Source organism: Chaetomium strumarium (assembly GCF_033439665.1).
Source record: "Chaetomium strumarium strain CBS 333.67 chromosome Unknown B0T15scaffold_8, whole genome shotgun sequence".
Lineage (NCBI taxonomy): Eukaryota > Fungi > Ascomycota > Sordariomycetes > Sordariales > Chaetomiaceae > Chaetomium > Chaetomium strumarium.
The window spans coordinates 792377-811801 of NW_026944436.1; the positions used below are offsets into that span (position 1 = coordinate 792377).

At 56.1% G+C, this 19425-nt stretch overlaps 8 protein-coding genes across 8 annotated transcripts; 5 read left to right on the forward strand and 3 right to left on the reverse strand.

The window, feature by feature from the left end:
* Nucleotides 1–1682: 1682 nt before the first annotated feature.
* B0T15DRAFT_563405 (glutathione S-transferase) lies at nucleotides 1683–2827 on the reverse strand (the record flags this gene model as incomplete). The annotated part of the gene is made up of 3 exons (XM_062870616.1): nucleotides 2670–2827; nucleotides 2177–2589; nucleotides 1683–2080 (listed from the first exon to the last, which is right to left on the reverse strand). The coding sequence occupies exons 1-3, from the start codon at nucleotides 2720–2722 to the stop codon at nucleotides 1683–1685; spliced, it is 864 nt and encodes a 287-aa protein (XP_062717578.1). The 5' UTR covers nucleotides 2723–2827.
* Nucleotides 2828–3416: 589 nt separating this feature from the next.
* B0T15DRAFT_323804 (uncharacterized protein) lies at nucleotides 3417–5375 on the forward strand. Its single transcript, XM_062864082.1, has 2 exons — nucleotides 3417–3485; nucleotides 3561–5375. Exon 2 carries the CDS (start codon nucleotides 3870–3872, stop codon nucleotides 5322–5324), a length of 1455 nt encoding a protein of 484 aa, XP_062717579.1. The 5' UTR covers nucleotides 3417–3485; nucleotides 3561–3869; the 3' UTR covers nucleotides 5325–5375.
* Nucleotides 5376–6087: 712 nt separating this feature from the next.
* B0T15DRAFT_497516 (Alpha/Beta hydrolase protein) lies at nucleotides 6088–7026 on the forward strand (the record flags this gene model as incomplete). The annotated part of the gene is made up of 1 exon (XM_062867273.1): nucleotides 6088–7026. One exon carries the CDS (start codon nucleotides 6088–6090, stop codon nucleotides 7024–7026), a length of 939 nt encoding a protein of 312 aa, XP_062717580.1.
* Nucleotides 7027–9774: 2748 nt separating this feature from the next.
* On the forward strand, nucleotides 9775–10742 carry B0T15DRAFT_323856 (uncharacterized protein). Its single transcript, XM_062864084.1, has one exon. It carries the CDS (start codon nucleotides 10131–10133, stop codon nucleotides 10635–10637), a length of 507 nt encoding a protein of 168 aa, XP_062717581.1. The 5' UTR covers nucleotides 9775–10130; the 3' UTR covers nucleotides 10638–10742.
* Nucleotides 10743–10847: 105 nt separating this feature from the next.
* B0T15DRAFT_497518 (general substrate transporter) lies at nucleotides 10848–12685 on the reverse strand (the record flags this gene model as incomplete). Its single annotated transcript, XM_062867274.1, has 4 exons — nucleotides 10848–11827; nucleotides 11895–12425; nucleotides 12503–12576; nucleotides 12669–12685. 4 exons carry the CDS (start codon nucleotides 12683–12685, stop codon nucleotides 10848–10850), a joined length of 1602 nt encoding a protein of 533 aa, XP_062717582.1.
* Nucleotides 12686–13147: 462 nt separating this feature from the next.
* B0T15DRAFT_323815 (uncharacterized protein) lies at nucleotides 13148–15250 on the forward strand. The gene is made up of 2 exons (XM_062864083.1): nucleotides 13148–13475; nucleotides 13564–15250. Exons 1-2 carry the CDS (start codon nucleotides 13243–13245, stop codon nucleotides 15212–15214), a joined length of 1884 nt encoding a protein of 627 aa, XP_062717583.1. The 5' UTR covers nucleotides 13148–13242; the 3' UTR covers nucleotides 15215–15250.
* A 261-nt stretch (nucleotides 15251–15511) lies between these two features.
* B0T15DRAFT_515051 (glycosyl hydrolase) lies at nucleotides 15512–17008 on the reverse strand (the record flags this gene model as incomplete). Its single annotated transcript, XM_062868156.1, has 3 exons — nucleotides 15512–15681; nucleotides 15740–16813; nucleotides 16873–17008. The coding sequence occupies 3 exons, from the start codon at nucleotides 17006–17008 to the stop codon at nucleotides 15512–15514; spliced, it is 1380 nt and encodes a 459-aa protein (XP_062717584.1).
* A 204-nt stretch (nucleotides 17009–17212) lies between these two features.
* B0T15DRAFT_544675 (uncharacterized protein) lies at nucleotides 17213–19364 on the forward strand. The gene has a single exon (XM_062870097.1). It carries the CDS (start codon nucleotides 17683–17685, stop codon nucleotides 19051–19053), a length of 1371 nt encoding a protein of 456 aa, XP_062717585.1. The 5' UTR covers nucleotides 17213–17682; the 3' UTR covers nucleotides 19054–19364.
* The last annotated feature ends 61 nt before the right edge of the window (nucleotides 19365–19425 follow it).

A 19425-nucleotide genomic window follows, 5' to 3' on the forward strand; every position in this document is an offset into this window, starting at 1 on the left:
TAGCCCTATATTACTATACAGACATTGCGACTTGCATTGTTATAAACCTTTTGGCTTCACCGAGACCTACAGTCCGACCAGCAGATACCTTCGACCGGCGAACCCTTTCAGAGGCAGGACTGCCTGTGGTTTTGTCATACTTAGACAAAGGGCAAATACTGGTTATTGATCCTCGATAGCCATGAAAGCCACTACTCAACTGAGTTCGAGCTCTATTGCCAGTAGAACAACATCATCACGCTCTGCATACCTCTACATTCCTCCTACCTCCTCTAGCCACTTAATATTGGCTGCTTTAGGCCGTTAAAGCAGGCGTACGGTTGCCAGATCAAGGACTTAGTACGTATGTATATCAACTATATAAGCAAGCTCGAGTTCCTTTATGCCTTTCGCACGGCCTTCTTTGCCTCTATTACTAAGAGGAATATATAGGGCGGTTTTACAGGGGCTGGCCTTATGCCATACAATCTAGAGAGGGTGCTTTCAAAGCTAGATATCAAGCTTCGTATACTAATACCCCTAATCTCACGGCCAGGCACTATACAATCTTGGGTCTTCCAGATACTATATAACCCTCGAGAAGCTGAGTCACAGTCAACGCTTATCAAGACTCGCATTGCCAACCATCAAAATAGCTCCCCGACTTCAATGTTAGCTACTATGGACCAGCTTACCAAGGGTACAATAGCTATAATGCACCAGGTGGCCCTCCTTCAGGCAGAGGTGTCTTCGCTCCGCAAGGCTAAACAGGCGCTAAGCAAGCGCCGGAGAGCCAAAAAAACACGTGTTCGGCTTGGAGGATCACTTACTGTGCAGGAGGCACAGGAGGTGGTAAGCCAGGGGGCTGTACGTGGGGAGGAAATGCAAGAAATATAGCTGGATGGTAGTGGTGCTGGGGGGGGTCGTACGAGGGTTCGGTGCTGTGGTGTGTGCGGCAAGCCTGGCCATAATGCCCGCACTTGCCAGGAGGGTGCAGAAGGGTCTGATTCATCTGTTTCTGATGTAATTATTGTTAGTTCCTAGTGTTGTTGTTTTGTGATTGAGGATATTGTTGGTAGTGTAGTGGAGAGTGGCCGGCTCGCTTATATGGCCGGCTCGCTTATAAGATACGTTATAAATAGCAAACACCGCGAAAATCTCTAATATATATATCTAATGTGACAGTGGAACCCACCGTACCATGGCTACTGTCCGATCAGCAGTACCTTCGACCGGCGAACCCTTTCAGAGGCAGGACTGCCTGTGGTTTCGTCACATGGGGGCGGCCGGGGGCTGACGAGGGCAACTTTTGGGTAATGCAATAGGGAATGTTTCGTGACCGGAACGCTGCTTCTCTCGAAGAAGCCAGGCGCGGCCGGGTTAGCGGAGGGATGAGACTGAATAATGGCCCGGAATGGGTGAGGTTCTATATAGCGTGGTGTTTCAACCGGGACTCGTGCGCAGCCACTACTTTCTCAGAACGCTCCATATATCCAGTAGTTGTCTCACAGGAAGGGTTTAGGGGGCTTATTATCAGGCCCAAACAGTTCTTCTCCTTTAATCCTAACAACGTTGATTACAGAGATGCAATGATCTTCCACTTAGGCAGTACTCCGAAAAGAAACAGGGTATTTCCATCAAACAGCACCCCCTTTCATCTTCCACACCTCAACCTCATCCCAAAGACCCCACACCACCCCAACTCACTTCCTCCCGTTCCCCCCCTTCTGCAACTGTTCAATCCTAGACTCAGCCCGCTTATACCCAGGCTCCTCCACCAACCGATCCAAATACGCCCACACCTTGGGATAACTGTCGGCCAACTTCTTCCCCCCCTGGCCCTTGGCCCCGACACTACTAGTAGTACTAAAAGAACCGACCCGCTCCCTCGCCTCGATCAGCGGATAGCTCATGAGTATGTCGGCGGCGGTCAGGCGTGTGCCACACAGGTAGTTCCCCTTGCCCGGGGATGTCTCGAGCTGGCTCTCGAGAAACGACAGGTGGATGGCCATCTGGCGCACGACAAAGGCCGCCATGATCTTGTTCGCTATTCCGGAGGTCATGGGCCGCAGGATGAAGGGGATTCTGGGGCTTTTCAGGACTTTTTGGAGTTTGCGGGGAGCTCTATGTTAGTATCGTGTTTTGGGTGTCACGACTGGGATTGGTGAGTGGGAAGTAAAGAAGGGGAGGTGCGCACTGTTGAGAATAAGCGCCACCAGCAGCGGCGGCATCAGGCTGCCCTCGGCGTAGTGCAGGAAGAACTGACAGCGCATCCACTCCTCCGTCTCGGCGCCGAGCCGTCCCTCCTCCTGGCCGGGGCGGTACCGAGCCGGGAGGAGACCACTTTGACCAGGACCGTGACCGCCGAAGTGCTCGCAGAGGTACTCCGCTATGAAGCCGCTCTCGGCCAGAACCAGGTCCCTCTGCCGGGTCGGGTCGATGGGGTCCGGCGTAGTCAGCCGCACGACGGGCGACTTTCCCAGCGGGTGGATCTTCTGGAGCTCGGAAGGCGCGAACATCTCCGAGGTGCGCTCGAACATCTCGATGTCGTAGTCTAGCCCGAGCTCCTCGAGCAGCCAGACCATGCGCTGCGCGCGGGAATCGTTGAGCCTAGAAAGTAGAATTCGGCAGGTTAGGTCTGTCTGAGGTTGGTCTGCTCACTTCTTGTTTCTTCAGGGGCTACGTCTTACCAGTATAGCGTGATTTTGGGAGGCTGTGATGTTGCTGGCTGATCCGCTGTCATGTTGATGACTTTATGACTGCCTGTGATGAACAATGATAAATAAATGGGCTGTCAGTGTGTCACGGCTGTGTACGTCTTTAAACAGATATGTCTCTGATTAATTGAAGGCATAGTGAAGGAAATTCCTAATCATTACCACTGCCTCACGGATGCTTAAATACACTGATTTCGTCCCGATTCTGTACTCTGTTGGTTGAGCTTCATCTTTGAGTCAGACGGAACAATATTGAGGGGATTCCAACCGTTTCCAACCGCACTCGGAAATCGGAATCGCGCATTCGCACTCGCTAACAAACGGTCGTGAGGCCTGATTGGCGGCGCCGAGCCGCGGGTTGGCTGAGCTCCCTTCCAAACGACTCGGACAAGGACAACACATCGCCCACGCCGTCAACGTAAACGTCGGCTTCATTGTTTTGCGTGAAAGAAAACTCCACTTCGAGGTCTCAGCATGACACCCTAACCCTCCCATCATTCTCCTCTACTGTGCAGGCCTGCAGCATAGCTGTTGCGAAGATCGGGCCATCTTGAACCGAAGAGCTTGCGTGATTTTGACTGACCGTGTTTGAAAATAACGTTACATGGAGGCTCACAATGTCGCTCATCTGTTTGGGATTAGCTCTGTTTGTGCAACTCCTTGGTCTGATCAGGCCAGACCACAGCAGCGCACACCCCGGCCCCGACACGCCAAGCACGCCGACAAGCCACCCTGCAGCGCGCTAGCTCCTACTTAGCGTCCAGCAGCCTCTCGGCCCCCAAACTCATCGTATGTATGAATTGTCCCGTCGGCCCAATCACCTTGCGCTATGCCTCAGCGGCGTCATTCACAGCGCACCTCTAGGCGTCCCCGCATCCAAGAAATGCAGCTTCCCGTCATGGGCACCGAGGCGGGCGTGCAGCGTCGTCGGTGGCGCATTAGGAATCCAGCGGCAGTCCGGCGCGCGGAGGCAGCCTCGGCAACACAGGTTGGGCCTTGACGGAATGCTTCATTAAGCACGCTCCAGCTGCGGGCCATCACCGACCACCACCCACCTGCATCTTGTCAGACCCGACTCCCGCAGCGAGGATCCAGGAAGTGGCCTGACTACCACTTGCAAACCCTTTCTTTCTCCCGTACCTACTTAGGTACCTAAGATACCCTTGATCAACAATGTCCGACTCCGACTCCGACGCTCGGCCAACCCTCCTCCGAATCCCGGGCGAGATCCGCAACAACATCTACGCCCACCTCCTCCTCTTCCCGCACCCGGTGCACATCTACCGCTGGCAGCCCAACAACAACAACAACAACAACAACAACAACAACAGCAGCAGCAGCAGCAGCAGCAGCAGCAGAAGAGACACCACCACCACCACCCGAAACAAACACAAACACAAACACAAACATAACCCGTCCTCGTCGTCGTCCTCCTCCTCCTCCTCAAAAAAGAACCACCACCGCTCCCTCTCCACCACGCTTCTCCCCCTCCTCCTCACATGCCGCCAAACTCACGGGGAAGCGACCGCCCTCTTCTACGCACACAACCGCTTCGGCCTGCCCCCGACCGTGCTCCGGCACGCCCCGCGCCAGACCCAGCTCAACCTCCTCTTCCGCCACTTCCTCGACCGCGTCGGCCCGCGCAACGCCGCCCTGCTCCGCCATCTGGTCATTCCCTTCCCCGTTTCCTTGCCCTTGCCCTTCGCTGCCGTGGGGGCCGAAACGCGCGACCGCGACCGCGGGTATAATAATAATACTAGTAGCGATGGATGGGGGAATGATCACGACTATGGCCATGGGTACGGGTATCATGGGGGCTCGAGCGCGGTCCTCCTCCTCCTCCCCCTCCTCCTCTCGGCGCTGCGGCAGCGCTGTCCGAACCTGGAGTCGCTTGAATTTGATCTCCGGTGGGATAGGGCGGCGGTGATGCAGTTGATGGTTGCTGCGCACAGGCCGGCGTGGCTGCTGGGCGGGGGGTTGGGTGATGATGAGGGGGATGGGGATGGGGATGGGGATGGGGCGAGGCCGGTGCGGGTGGCGGTGTGTCTTGGTTATGATTACAGTGGTCACTATTCGGAGAAGTCTGGCGGAGAGGAGGAGGAGGAGGAGGCGGCGGGTCGTCGTCGTCGTGGGCGGAGGATGTCGCCATCCGAGGTGAGGTGGAAGCGCATGAATCGGGTTGTTGAGGAGGGGTTGGGGTGGCGGGTTGTTGTGAGGAGTTGCAAAGACGATGAGGAGGAAGAGAAGGAGGAGGAGGCGCTACTGGAAGGAGTACTGAAACAACCGGAAGGCAGCAGCAGCAGCTCGGACTGGTACCCTCGCGAAGCGCGCGATCCGAGGGCGGCGGTCGTGTGGGCGCTGTCTGAGAGAGTGCTGCAGTCGGAGGTGCACAGCCGGTGGCCCGGGGTGGATTGGGCGAAGTCCAAGCTCCAGAGCGTCCCGGAATGGCTGTACGAGGAGTACCAACGATGGAGGCATACTATGGCCCTGAAATCCATGTACGTGCGCGTTCGCTGGTGCAACCTGGAGGCTCTGCATCTCGACGCTGTCGTGCCCAGGCTGGCAAAGCCCAAGGGGGGCATTCGTGGCATCTTTGGATTTCGTCGTCGACGACGCTCCGACGAGTGATGAGACGCTCGCGTTTGTCTTTTTCTTTCTCGTTCTACAAGCTACTACTGCACTCCTCGTCAGGAGGCGTTGGGTCCTGGGTGTTGGTGGCGTCTTACCTGTCATGATTTCTGCGTTAGGGTGGTTGTTTCTCCTCGAGCTGGAGGTAGGCACTCAGGCTGCGACGGCATTGGCACTGGTGTCAATGGCGACATCCCAGGGCCAGCTCCTGTTATCGTTGCTCTAGTTCTCTGTTGTGTTTGCTTTTTAAGTCCCCAGTCTGGAACTGTTGGGTTTACTGGGCTTATCACAGACTGTGCCGGGGGATTCCGCTGCTGTACTCGGACAACGGTGCGTGTGCTCTTCGTGGTGGTTTACGCGGGTCTTGCCCCTGATTCTCTGACCGTAGCAGATTCGCAACTTGCGTAACACACAGCTGCTATCAACGCCATGGATGACAGGGCTGCTCGCGGTACCGATTCTCATTCACTCACACGGCTTGACTACTAGGAGTACCGTTTATGAGATTATTGCGGTAGAAGCGGGGGAATATCTGCCGATCATCCTTTGATGACGAGCACGCCGCTGAGGTGACATCATCCATCCCTCTGCTCCCCCTCATTGTACTGCCCTATTTGTTGCAAGCGGTAAACACCAAGATATAACCCCCTCCCCTACATTGCCCTTTCTCAACATCCATCCGATGCGACTCACACTTCTCTGTTCTCTATCCACATGTAAACCCAACCGCAACATCCTCAGCCCCCTAATAGTAACATCCAAAATGGCCGCCGCCCTGCAGCCGCATCCCGCGGCAAGGCCCCATTCCATCCACGAATACGCCGGCCTCGCCAAGCCCCCGCACCTCACCCGCCTCGAGTCGGCGACGCACAAAACAGGCCAGGTCGAGTCCCTCTCGATCGAAGTCGACGACAGCCAGGGCGGCTTCGTGCCGGGCTTTCTGCATCTGCCGCCGGACTTCGTCAACACCACCACCACCACCAGTACCAATACCAATACCAATAACCCCGCCTCCGCCCTCCCGCCGCACCACCACCGCACCGCCGCGATCCTCCTCTCGGGCGCCGGCGGCGGCGTGGCCGGCCCGTCGTCCATCTACCTGTCCCTGGCGTGCAAGCTGGCCACGCTGGGGCGGGGGATCCCCGCGCTGCGGCTCGACTACCGCTTCCCCGCGCGCACCGACGCCTGCTGCCACGACGTGCGCGCCGCCATGGCCTACCTAGGCGACATGTACGGCCTGGACCGGTTCGTGCTCGTGGGTTGGTCGTTCGGCGGGGCTGTGGTCTACACCGTGGGCGGTGGGGAAGAGGAAGGGAGGAGGAAGGTGGTTGGCGCCGCGACGATCGCGAGCCAGACGGCGGATGCGGTGGAGGGGATCAGGCGGATGAGGCCGCGGCCGGTGATGCTGCTGCATGGGAGTGGGGATAATACGCTGGGCGTCGGGTGCAGTCAGCGGTTGTATCATGAGTATGGCGCGGGGGATCGCACGCTGCATGTTTTTGAGGGGGATAATCATAGCTTGAGCGGGAATGCGGAGGAGGCGGAGGAGATGCTGTGTGAGTTTGTGGCGCGCTGTGCTGGGGTCAGGGTTGGGCCCCAGGAGAGGAGGGATGTGGTCGGTGCGGAGCTGGTCGAGGACGGGGAGCGGCATGAGTTGATGGAGCGGGGCGGGGATTTGCGCGCGCCTGAGAGGGAGGATTAAGGGGGGTGGGGGGGGTGGGAGGGGGGTGTGATGGAAACAGAGACTGCTGCTGCGTTTCACAGTTTTGTTGGGGTGGGAGGATTACGGTAAGCGTACATAGGTAGGGACTCAACAAAATTCAGGGGCAGACTGAGAAGGTAACTACTAGTAGTAAACAATCTAAAGTCAAGGTTGCTGCGATTCGTGTCAATACAGTGATGACATATCTAAGGGATTCAAGTCTAGTAGATACTGCACTATAGGGATCACAATGCTAATAAGTGCTCTGACTTTAACCTGTCGTAGCTATTAGTACTTAGCAGTGCTTATAATAGTTAACATATAAGCATATAACGTATCTTATAAGCGAGCCGGCCATATAAGCGAGCCGGCCACTCTCCACTACACTACCAACAATATCCTCAATCATAAAATAACAACACTAGGAACTAACAATAATTATATCAGAAACAGATGAATCAAACCCTTCTGCACGCTCCTGGCAAGTGCGGGCATTATAGCCAGGCTTGCTGCACACACCACAGCACCGAACCTTCGTACGACCCCCCCCAGCACTACTACCATCCAGCTGTATTTCTTACATTTCCTCCCCATTTACAGCCCCCTAGCTTACCACCTCCTGTGCCTCCTGCACAGTAAGTGATCCTCTAAGCCGCACATGTGTTTTTTTGGCTCTCCGGCGCTTGCTTAGCGCCTCGTTAGCCTTGCGGAGCAATGACACCTCTGCCTGAAGGAGGGCCACCTAGTGCATTATAGCCATCGTACTCTTGATAAGCTGGTCTATAGCAGCCAATATTGAAGTCGGGGAGCTATTTTGATGGTTGGCAATGCGAGTCTTGATAAGTGTTGACTATGACTCGGCTTCTCGAGGGTTGTATAGTGTCTGGAAGACCCAAGATTATATAATGCCCGGCCGTGAGGTTAGGGGTATTGGTATACGAAGCTTGATATCTAGCTTCGAAAGCACCCTCTCTAGATTATATAGTATAAGGCCAACCTCTGTAAAACTGCCCTGTATATTCCTCTTAGTAATAGAAGCAAAGAAGGCTATGCGAAAGGTATAAAGAAACTCGAGCTTGCTTATATGGTTGATGAATATATGTACTAAGTCCTCGATCTAGCGACCATACGCCTGCTTCAATGGCCCAAAGCAGCTAATATCAAGTGGCTAGAGGAGGCAGGAGGAATATAGAGGTATATAGAGCGTGATAATATTGTTCTACTAGTAATAGAGCTCGAACTCAGTCGAGTAGTAGCTTTTATGGCCATCGAGGATCAATAACCGGTATTTACCCTTTGTCTAAGGCGCTATATAATAGTCGAAGTACTTGATCCAATCAAGGCCTACTATATTAGTAGTCCAGCCATTCTCGGTGGTTGCAATACGCCAGTTGGCCGGGAGGTTATACTCTTGATACTAGTTGGCGAGATAATACTATACCGCTAAGATAATGAATGGAGGGATAGCCTAGCCAAGGGCATTAACGCCTTGGATCACCATCGCCCATTTGCGGTTGCCAGGCTAGGCTAGTTTCGCCTTGCCACAGCCATTCGAGGTTATAACCACTATACCTAGGAAGATAATGCCTATTATAAACCCAGTCTCATCGAAGTTATAGATATCATCATTTATAATGCCGTACTTGGCCTTAACATTCCGTATAAGGGCAAACTATTTGCTAATAATCTTCGGATCCTTGTACTTAGCCCTCTAGTAATCGTATCGATATATATAATATATCCGGAGCTCTGGCTGGCGTTTGGCAAAGTTATATACCCAGAGCTTGCCGACAGAGGGCGCGTCGCGTACACATAGCAGTTGGTTGGCCATATCTTCTATACCACGCAGTCTCGGCAGAAAAGCTCGCTTAGATAGCTCAATTATATACTGAATAAGAGCCTTCTCTTCGGAATCGTTGAGCCGGCGCAAGTTGGGCGTAGTATCGCGTCGTGTAGGCCGGCCCGCTAGTCAGTCTTGCAAGGTTGTTCGTCGAACGTTGTAGTACTTCGCTGTAGCCCTTATGCTTAGTTTTTGGTCTTTTTATATCGCTTCGAGGGCTAGGTTTATCCTAGCCTCGTACGAAGAAGAAGGCATGTTAGGTTGTAAAGAAAATCTGGTTTTAAGCGCGGAAGTGACGCGTCGCGGGTAAAGTGGCCGGCTCGCTTATATGGCCGGCTCGCTTATATGGCCGGCTCGCTTATATGGCCGGCTCGCTTATATGGCCGGCTCGCTTATATGGCCGGCTCGCTTATAAGATACGTTATATCATTATAATATAGAACTCGCTATCGCACCTGCCGGGTTTAGCAACTCTCCTAATCAGATATGGCGCTGCGTCCGAACCGCGTGCTTATACGGCCTAGCGCGCCCGTAGTATAAATACTAACCTCGCCTCTCCAACATCCACGATGTCATGATCCCACCGTTTTCAACGATCGATGCCAGTATCCAGCGAAGTACCGATAGCCTATACCTCCCGATGGAAGGTCAATTCCCTGCATGCGACCGGAGATCCCAATGATCGCATCACCGCGGATGGCACCTCGACTCCAGAGCCGGTAACGCGGAAGTATAATACGTCCTGCAACGCGTGCCGTAGGGCAAGGGTCAAATGCTCGAGAGGGAACCCATGTCGAAGGTGCGCTGCATCAGCAGACCCCGCGTCATACGTGTATAGCATCTCCCGGAGAAGGGGCAAGCAGAAAGCGAGTAACAGCCCCTAAGTGCAGGTTGGGACCAAGGAGGTAATGTCTGACCAGGCGGACGCACCTGACGTTGCCGCTGTTGACCCCCTACTAGTACAGGGTTGGCCCAAGGAACCTCCGCTTTTACTCTCCCTAGAGGGCATAGCAAATGAGGTGGGTAGCCATACCCAGCTTATATAGAGATCGAACAAGATGGCCACTGATCGCTTGCAAATATATAGGGCACATCTCTCTCTTCTAGCTAGCCATATACTATAGACGACATTGATAACTTCCCTAAGACCTTTCCCCTAACGGGTCCGGCAACTCCTATCACCCTAGTCTTTACCAGCGAGGGCGAGAGATGTCCGGATGCATGTTACGCCGCGGTCCACGGGATATACAATAAGCTAATCTCTATGCTCAGCCAGCACGGCTCCATAGGTCTCGACCAATATATGGCCGTTCTCGACTTGGCTTCGGTGTACGCCCGTAAGTATCTCGCCTACGGCCTTTACGATACGGGTTACACGCGTCTTATAACGCTTGCCCCACTGTACTGGCGCCAGCTGAACCTCCTGTACGACATTTGCTCTAACCCGTCACTATACCTTTCGGACGATATACGCGTGAGTTTAGGGAGTTATCGGCCGCCGAATAGGGAGCTGGACGTGGCCGTCAAGCGCGTCATGCTGCTTGGCGTGGCTAAGACGGTGCGCGAGCGGGTGGAAGAGATACAGGAGAGGGTGGAGGGGTTTGAGGACCGGATTGCGAGGGGATCGTTGGAGCTTGCTGAGGCGGGGAGGTTGAACTTGCAGTGGTTGCTTGGGGTCATCTGGAATCTGACGAGGAGGTTGGATACCATCAAAGCGGTCCTAGAGAAGGAGGATTGGGGACTGATTGCTGAGGCTATGCCTACGAGATAAGATGCGCATGGAGTTTAAGTTCGCTGGTTCCCAGGAGGTACAGTCACTTCCCTTCCCTAATGAAGCAGCAGTGCAATCCTGGCGAGGAAACCGAACTGCCCTGTATGTTTGCTACCTAGACCGCAGCGCACGTCGAAGACTATAAGTGGTTATGTCCGAGAGACACTACGAAATGGAGACCAAGAACAATCCTACTCTACAAGTCTCCAGTTAGACATGCTCCGCACTGACAGCCCCCTCCTTGTCAATAAGCTCTCCCGGAGTATTCCTCGCCAGACTCTCCGCTGCGACCTTCTTGAAGAACATCGGAGCCACCTTCATCGCATACAGCTCGTCCAGCTTCTCGAATGACAGCCCCTTTGTCTCCGGAAACAGGTACCATCCCCCGATGCCAGCCAGCAGCCCGGTTCCTAGAAAGATAAATCCAACCTTGCCACCCAAGTTGCCGGCATCCGGGTTGATCATGTACGGGACGGTAAACTGCATGATCAGGCCCCAGATGGAATTCGTGATAGTAATCAGACCCTGCGTCGCCGCCCGGAGCCGCATGGTCGCGATCTCAGAAGCCAGCACAAACCCCGTCGCGCCGATGGAAAGCTGGTAGATGAGCGCCCACACATAGAGCAAGGCCACAATGCCCCAACTCGCCTTGGCCTTGTCCGGGATACATCCCAGGATGCCAATGATGAGCAGCATGCCACACAACACGAACTGAGGGCCGACGATCAGGAACCGGCGGCCGTAGATCTCGGTCAAGGGGAAGGCCGACATGCTAGCGGCCAGCATGACGGCGTACAGCGCCATTGAGGCAGCGAAGTAGTTGCTGATTCCAATGAGCTCGAAGAAGTAGGTCGCGTAGCCGATGACGAATGTCGCGCCAATCATCTGCTGCGCCGAGGCCGCGAAGATGGCGGTCAACGTGCGCTTGCGGTTGGTCGCGTCGAAGCACTCGGCTTCGAGTTCCACGTTGACGCCCAGGATGCGTCTCGGGGGTTTGGCGTCGACGTGCCCATGCAGGTCGCTTGTCAGGCGGATCTCCTCTTCCATGCGGGCCACTTCGATCTCGTAGAATTCTTGTTCCGGGAAGCCGTAGATGCGCCGTAGGGCTTTCTTGGCATCGTAGCGTCGGCCGCGGCGGATGAGCCAGTAGGGGGACTCCGGGAAGAAGGGCCAGGCTGCCGTTAGGATCACTGAGGGGAGTCTAGCAGCTGTCTTGTCACAAAAGCGTAGCACACGGCGCCAATCAGATCGACTTACAGGGGAAAATGTACATAGCCACGACGGGCATCCACCACTGCCACTTGCCCGAGATGTGACTGCTGCCCTGAGAAACAACAACGATGGCAAACTGGCCGAAGACGATACTCGTATTAAAAAAGCACAGAAAGAAGCCGCGGAGTTCCGGACGGCAGGTCTCGCCGATCCACAGCGGCGAGATGGTGAACATCATGCCGATGGCGATGCCGTTGACGCCCCGGCCCGCCAGATGTGTCTGCCAGTCCGGGGCGAGCTGCTGGAGAATGACGCCCGCGGCCGAGATGATCGACGCGGCCAGGATGCCCCACTTGCGGCCAAACTTCTCGAGAAGCGGAGCAAAGATGAAGGTGGCGACGATCTCGGTGGCCGGGGCGATCGAGTTCCAGGCCGAGAGGTAGTGTGCCGGAATCAGATAGCTGCCGTCGGGCTGAAGCACGCCGAACTGCTTTTTGAACTCCGGCAACGCAGCGAGCTGGCCGCCGGCTACGATGTCAAAGCCTTGCATGACGACGCCGGACGAGATCAGGAGGGCTGTAGTACCCGGGTTCTAAGTGTTAGACAAGTGGTATTGAGTAGTAAGTAGTAGTCACTACTGTTTGCGGACATACCCCAGAGCGCAAACCGCGACTGCGATTTTAGTATCTTCCATTTATCGTCCGGATTGACTACCGAGTAGTCGATCCTGTAGCAAGAAGGCTTGTCAGTTCCACCCATGTATGTATGGCTCTTTCCGGACCAAGGTGATCCGGTGGATCAGTTATATGCTCTGATTACCCGTGTATTAGAGTCATCTTGAAACCCCTTTGCAGAAGTTGATATTCGCGACGGGGCAGTATCGTTTCCTTTTCTCAAGACTCAAGAGCAGCGTCAGGTGTGTGTGCGAATGGGTTCAAGGGGGCATGCTGCAAGTCCGACGGAGGCGAATGATGGAGGCGAATGTCTTACTACATATAGTGCTTGGAGCATCAACGAACTTCCCCAGATCCAGACAGCCGGGTCGAGCTAAGAAGCTAGCGACGCATGAGCAATTGCGGGACAGAACCAATGCCCCGCGAGATCTGCCGATCCGGGGCGATCCAGAGTCCGGGGATACGTGCACATCCCTCGAGGGGCTGGAGCGGATGCTGCCAGGGCGATCTCCACAGCGGGCGGACTAGCGGAGTGCTGAATATCTCCGCGACACTAGTTCAGTGCGCAGCTGTCCAGCGTCCCCGCTGGAAAGGGGATCCTCAGCGAGTCAGCGGAGATAGGTATTTTAGACCGAACAGTTCCCCAGATTCCCCGGATTCTCCATGCCCGTCCCCGCTCCAAGAATCCCAACGGCAAGCGGCATCCGGGTTGCAGTCTGATGATGGCGGATCAAGATCAGCCGAGTCCCTTCGGGGTCGAATCCGACCAGGCGAATCCACCGGCGCGGAAAGCCGATGGTCCACCAAAGAGCCGCAGCCGAACCACGACGGCCTGCAACGCGTGTCGGGTGAGGAGGACGCGATGCGATAGGCGCAGACCCGCGTGTGGCTACTGCCGAAACCGCGGACTGGAGTGCTACTACGAGCAGAGCCAGACTAGTTCCGCGTCTAGGTGAGTACCAAGTATTTCAGGTACTACTAGTACTACTAAGTTACACGAAATGCCCGAGTCCGACGCCTGACACGAAACTATACTTCAGAGTGGAGGCCGAGCTCGCCGCCATCAATCGCCGGCTGGATTACATTACCAGCTCACTACATGCTGCGCATTCCTCGCATCCACACCCACAACAGCCAGTATCCCCGGCCGTGGACCCGGATGACCAAAGCCACGCCGAGAGCAGCCATGCCGTGACAGGGGTGGAGCGATCGCCGTTCCAGCTGCTGGTGACGGACTGCATGATGGAGGTGCTCGGTCTCGGTCCGGGTTTTGCTCGGGAGCTGGTACGGCTCGAGCGAAACACCGCACCGTCTGCCGGCATCGGCCACGCAGCGCGACTGCGCTTCATCCAGCAGCAGCAAGCCCTCGCGGCGCTGGATGCATTCTCCGCCCATGTGCACATCTGGTACCCGATCCTCCGCCCGGGCTTCTCGGAGCGCTACATTAGCGTGCTTTCGGGTCCGCTGACGCCTGGTCCGGAGTCTTGTCTCGTGCTTGCCGTCGCCGCGGTGGGTGCTCTTGCGCAGGAAGATCATGCGCTACGGACAGGGGGGGCGCCATCGCCGTGCTGCGAAAATCGCAGCGCACTGTATCTGGAGGCTGCCACGGCATCACTGCCGGTCGTGCTCGTCGATGACAGCATCGAGAGCATCCAGTCGTTGGTTCTCCTGAGCATCTACCACTGCTGCCTCTCCCGGCCATGTCAGGCCTACGACTATGCCATGACTGCCTCCTTCAAGGTGCAAAACCTACTCAAGTGTGTGGACGAGGGCAGGGGGGAGCTGTACGAACAGGCAAAGAGGTGCTACTGGGGTGTGCTACTGCTAGAGAGCGAGCTCCGCGACCAGCTCGACATGGTGGACAGCGGGATATGGAACTACGACGACAAGGTCGAGCTGCCTGACGGGCGCCGCTCGTGGCAGTTTGATCTCGATGTCGGCTCTCCCGGCACCATCACCGCGTCTCCCGGCAGCAGCGTCAGTCGAGCATCGGCAGACGGCAGCGTTGTGATTTCTGATAAATCCCAGGCATATTTCCTCGCCGAGATCGCCATGCGGCGCATGCTACACCGCTGTTACACGGCCATCCGCAGAACGCCCCGGGGCGAATTCGTCTACGCCCCCGCCATCGCCCTCGAGCTCGAGACACAGCTCGACGAGTGGCAGAGCTTTCTGCCCGAGGCGGTCCACTTCCGGCACTTGGCGGCCGCCCTGGAGGTGGAACCGCTCAGCAACTTCCTGCGCGTGCAGTACTACTGCTGCAAGATCTCCATCTACTGGCCGGCCGTGTACCAGTGCATCCAGGACGGCCGGGCCACTTCGGCAGAAATCCTCGAGCACAGCGAGAGATTCTTTCACGCGTACATCCAGTGTGTGCCCAGCATGTTGATGGCCGTCAGGGACTGTATTGTCAACCGCTGGACACTCTACGCCACTATCTTCATGACCTCCATGGCGGTCATCCAGGCCGCGGGCACGCCCTGTCTGCGAGACGGATGTGCCGTGGACTGGCCGCACCTGCTAGCCTCCTTGCAGTCGACGCGGTCGGTCGACATGCGCATTGTGCAAGCCAGCCCGTCACTATCCCTACTGCACCGCACCCTCACAGATCGGCTGGCAGAGGCGTGTCTTCTCAACCGTGACAACGACTCTGCAAGTCCGGTTACCGTTACAGTCCGTCCCATACGGTGACACTCTCAAATACGGCGCTGCCCACGCTTCCGGTTGCGAATGCCGTCACACTTCTCAAGTCTGGGCTGGGGTCAGAATACACCGTGGTCGCGAGCGCGAAACGGTCGTTGGCGAATACCTCGAGGATGTCCCCGTCCGAGAAGATGCGGATGCGAAGGTTCTCTACGCTGTCTCGCCCCTCGGCGGAGCGTGTTGTAAGCAGAGTGAAAGGCCCCGCGTCCGGGCATTTGTTGATTGTCGGGTCGTCGTTTGAGGCATGGCGGTTGACGGTGATCGTCTCGGTTGCGACTGAGAATGTCACCATGGTGCGAATGGAGAGATCATCATTGTGGCGCAGGTGAAAGCCGACTTCTTCACATCCCGGGTGGATTGCAATGGCCGCCTCGAGTTCCCAGCTTGTGGACGCTGTCTGGCAAATGGCCCGGCGTGTGATGGCGTCTGATTCCGGTAGGGCAATGGCGGATATGCTGTGCTGTTCATGACTTGACTCGCGCAGCTGCTCTAGTTCCGCAATGGGTCGCACACCCAAGGTCAAGACAGTAGTTGTTCTATCCTCTTCAGTGATGAGCTCAAAGGGAGAGATATCCTGCAGTGCGCTCCGCAGCGCCCCGACGACTTTCGGGATCCGGAGGAGGAAGATCTCGCGCGGAATGGCAAGAGACCCGTTCCACCCCTTCTTTGCAGCGGCGCCTAGGGTTAGGTCTTCCTCGGGATTCCAACCGTGCACAATCGTGCGTCCGGACTGGGGATCCATGAACGAATTGGCAGCATAGTACGGTCCATGGTCGAGATATCCCCCGGACTCATATTGGAATCGCACGCCATCGCCGCTGGCAGGCGGGAGCAGACGACCCGACATCCACAACTGAGCCCTCACAGTCCGCGAAGGCGCCGTGGCGGGGCGCTGATATGACCGCACATGCTCCTTCTCGACATCCCCCTCGGCGCCCATAACCAGGAAATGTCGAACGTCCGGGCCTGCTCGCAGCGCCACGAGATTGGCACATTCCCAGTTGACGCCGAAGTTCCCGCTCCATTTCTCGGAGGGTTGGAACCTCGATGGCAATTCTACCAAAGGGCCGAGGTATCTCCATTCCTGTTCTGGATTGTCGCGGTGGATCTCGTACAGGAAGACGGTTGGGCCGGAGTCTTGAATCCCGCCCGAGACGAGCCCATAGAGAACACACCCTCTGTCACTTGTGTTTGAGATCAAAGGCAGCTCTGTCACGAACGGATCCCGGAATCCCGTAACCTTCAGGCCACCCGGCTCCCCCGCCACCATCGGATTCCGCGCCGATTTCGTCCAAGTCCTGCCACCGTCACGAGACGATGCTATAGCCAAGCCAGCTGCGTTGCGAGGGTAGGGCGGCGTGGTCCAGTGAAAGGGGAGGTGTTTGACTGATGAATAAGCGACCCATAATGTATTGCCTGACTCGTCGTCGATGGGAGGGATCCAACAGCCGGTGAACACCCCCTGGGCGTCGTATGGTTGGTCTGGGATGAGGGCCGGCGACACGTCGGCTTGGGTCCAAGACACCATGTCGCGGGACACGATGTGGCCCCATGACATGTTGCCCCATTCGCAACCGGTCGGGTTACCTGCATGCGAAAAATGTCAGATTCAGGTTTTCAAGAACAAGTGGTTGGGAACAGCTCACATTGGTAGAAGAGATGGTACAACTTCGTGTGCGGATCATAGCCGGGCGCGCATGGGTCGTTGATCCAGCTGTTTGCGGTGAAATGCATCCGCGGTTTGGGGTGGGGTTGTTGTTTTGATCTCGAGGTCAGGTCCATGGTGGACAGACAGAAAGGGTTGAGACAAGGCAGGTTGTGAAAGAAGGAAACTGGCTTCCTCGGTGGTTCATTTAGCACAGAAAAGAAACAACATGCACCAAGTATGTTATCTACACATTCAGGAGCATGTGATAACTTGATAAGAAGGAACTTCCTATGAGGCCTGCTTACCCATCCCCTTGCATCAAACCCTGTTGCTGTGCATGCTCAATACCTCGCGGAGATATACTCAGCTCCGCATGCTCTTGCACACATTCCCAATGTGCAGGACTTTTACATCTGACTCGTTTGAAGATGAAGCACGCGGAGTTAGCAGCAGCTCCGCGAACCAAAAGTCACGCGACAAACATCAAGCGTTAAACTCGTGGGTCCGCCAAGACAACCCAGAGACATCGCACCTTCCACGTGTAGTTGCTTCTCACCTTGACGCGGGGTTCGCGATGCTAAGCTTCACTAGGTGGAATGGCAGATCAAATGCCCTCCGCAGCATGCCAAAGGGTGCAATACCTGTATAAATTTGAGAAGATGTCAATGCCACGGTTTCGTGTGACGTGCTTTATTCACTCAACATCTCGCAGAGCGGCAGAGTCAGTCAGTCAGAGCTTCAGAAGGCAGCACACTCCATAAAGCCCAATTCCGTACATTACTCAATACCTTGAACCCCCTCACCGAACATGGCGACTCCCTCCATCCTCCGAGGCGATCTACTGTCGTCGGTCGCCCAGCGCAAGACAGCCCGCACGGCTCGCATCTCCAGCTGGGACCAATCCGGGCTCAACGAAGATGCCTTCGTGGTACAGCCCGGCGAGACGGCCGTCCTCGCCGACCTCGAGGGCCCCGGCCAGATCACGCACCTGTGGTTCGTGCAGACCTGCCGCCGCATCCTCGGGCCGGGCCTCATCCCCTACTCCAAGTCGGGCGTGGCTATGATGGAGATCCACAACGCCCTCGGTCTCAGCTTTGAGGATAGCGATCCTGACTACTACCGCAAGGTGCTCATCCGTATGTACTGGGACGACTCGGAGACGCCCAACGTCATCGCTCCCATCGGCGACTTCTTCTGCCTCGGCCACTCCATGGCCGCCAACTTCCAGTCGCTGCCCTTTACCGTCTCGGTCAAGCCGTCCGAGGAGAAGAAGTTTGGCGGCTCGGCGGCCTTCAACTGCTACCTGACCATGCCGTTCAACAAGCGGGCCCGGATCGAGATCGAGAACCAGGGCGAGCACGCCTACTTCCAGTACTTCTACATCGATTACGAGCTGCTGCCCACGCCGTTCGACCCCAACGAGATCCTCTACTTCCACGCCCACTGGCGGCGCGAGAACCCCACAAACGGCTGGGCGCCCAAGAGCATGCAGACCAATAGCCTCGAGACGCAGGTGCCCAACTTGACCGGCGACGGCTACACCATCCTAGAGACTACCGGCTCGGGCACCTTCATCGGCTGCAACCACTCGGTGCTGCACCACCAGGGCACGTGGTGGGGCGAGGGCGACGACATGATCTTCATCGACGACGACACCTGGCCGCCCAGCATGCACGGCACGGGAGGCGAGGACTACTTCAGCCAAGGCTGGGGCATGCAGAAGAACGCCTACCCTTTCTGCGGTACCATCATCCACGAGGAGGACGTCCCGGGTTACCAGGTCTCGTACCGCTGGCACCTGGCCGACCCCGTCCGGTTCAACAAGAAGATCACGGTCAAGCTCGAGCACGGGCATGCGAATCACCTCAGGGATGACTGGGCAACGACCGCGTACTGGTACCAGACACTGCCCGGGCCGAAGTTGGATATTTTGCCTGTTGAGCAGCGTCTGCCGAACAGGCCTACCATTGCGTCGCCTCCGGAGCCGGCTGCGGACCGGCCGCTGACAAGCCAGCAGCAGCAGCTCATCAAGCAGCGCGAGGAAAGGCTCGAGGAGTTTGTGCGCGACCGGAACCAGTGGCTGGAGCGGAGGGCTCAGGCGTCGCGGAAGAGGGCGCAGAATAATATTGAGATTGCGAAAGATATCCGGAAGCGTTTCCTGGAGAGCCTGCGGGAGTAGATTAGGCGAGGCTTGGAGATCGTGGATTGATGTTGTGGCTGTGAAATTTAGCAGATCAGAAGTAGAGCAAAGATGAGGTGCTGAATTTGTATATCCAAGCATTCCAGATCTATGGGCTCTGGATCTTGTATGCTGTAGCGAAGGGCTTGGCTGTACCCTTTCCACTCCTCATCCCATGCGCGGTATACGCTTCTTCTCTTCTCAGTCCGTTCGCTGTTATTCTTCTTGCTTCTTTCCCATCATCCTCTTTCTCTGAGGCGGAAGTGGAACAATGCTGTGAGCACTTTCAAACATGCGGATCCATTCTGGTGACTTGTCTCGGAACTTTCCGTCCACTTATCACTTACCCTACTATGTAGGTTTCAGTCTGAA

What these genes read in the sequence shown, in the direction of transcription:
- B0T15DRAFT_323804 (XM_062864082.1), top strand. Translation starts at nt 3,870, where the DNA reads ATGTCCGACTCCGACTCCGACGCTCGGCCAACCCTCCTCCGAATCCCG.
- B0T15DRAFT_323856 (XM_062864084.1), top strand. Translation starts at nt 10,131, where the DNA reads ATGCTCAGCCAGCACGGCTCCATAGGTCTCGACCAATATATGGCCGTT.
- B0T15DRAFT_323815 (XM_062864083.1), top strand. Translation starts at nt 13,243, where the DNA reads ATGATGGCGGATCAAGATCAGCCGAGTCCCTTCGGGGTCGAATCCGAC. An exon ending in CAGACTAGTTCCGCGTCTAG is followed by an intron (nt 13,476 to 13,563) that starts GTGAGTACCAAG and finishes ACTATACTTCAG; the next exon opens with AGTGGAGGCCGAGCTCGCCG.
- B0T15DRAFT_544675 (XM_062870097.1), top strand. Translation starts at nt 17,683, where the DNA reads ATGGCGACTCCCTCCATCCTCCGAGGCGATCTACTGTCGTCGGTCGCC.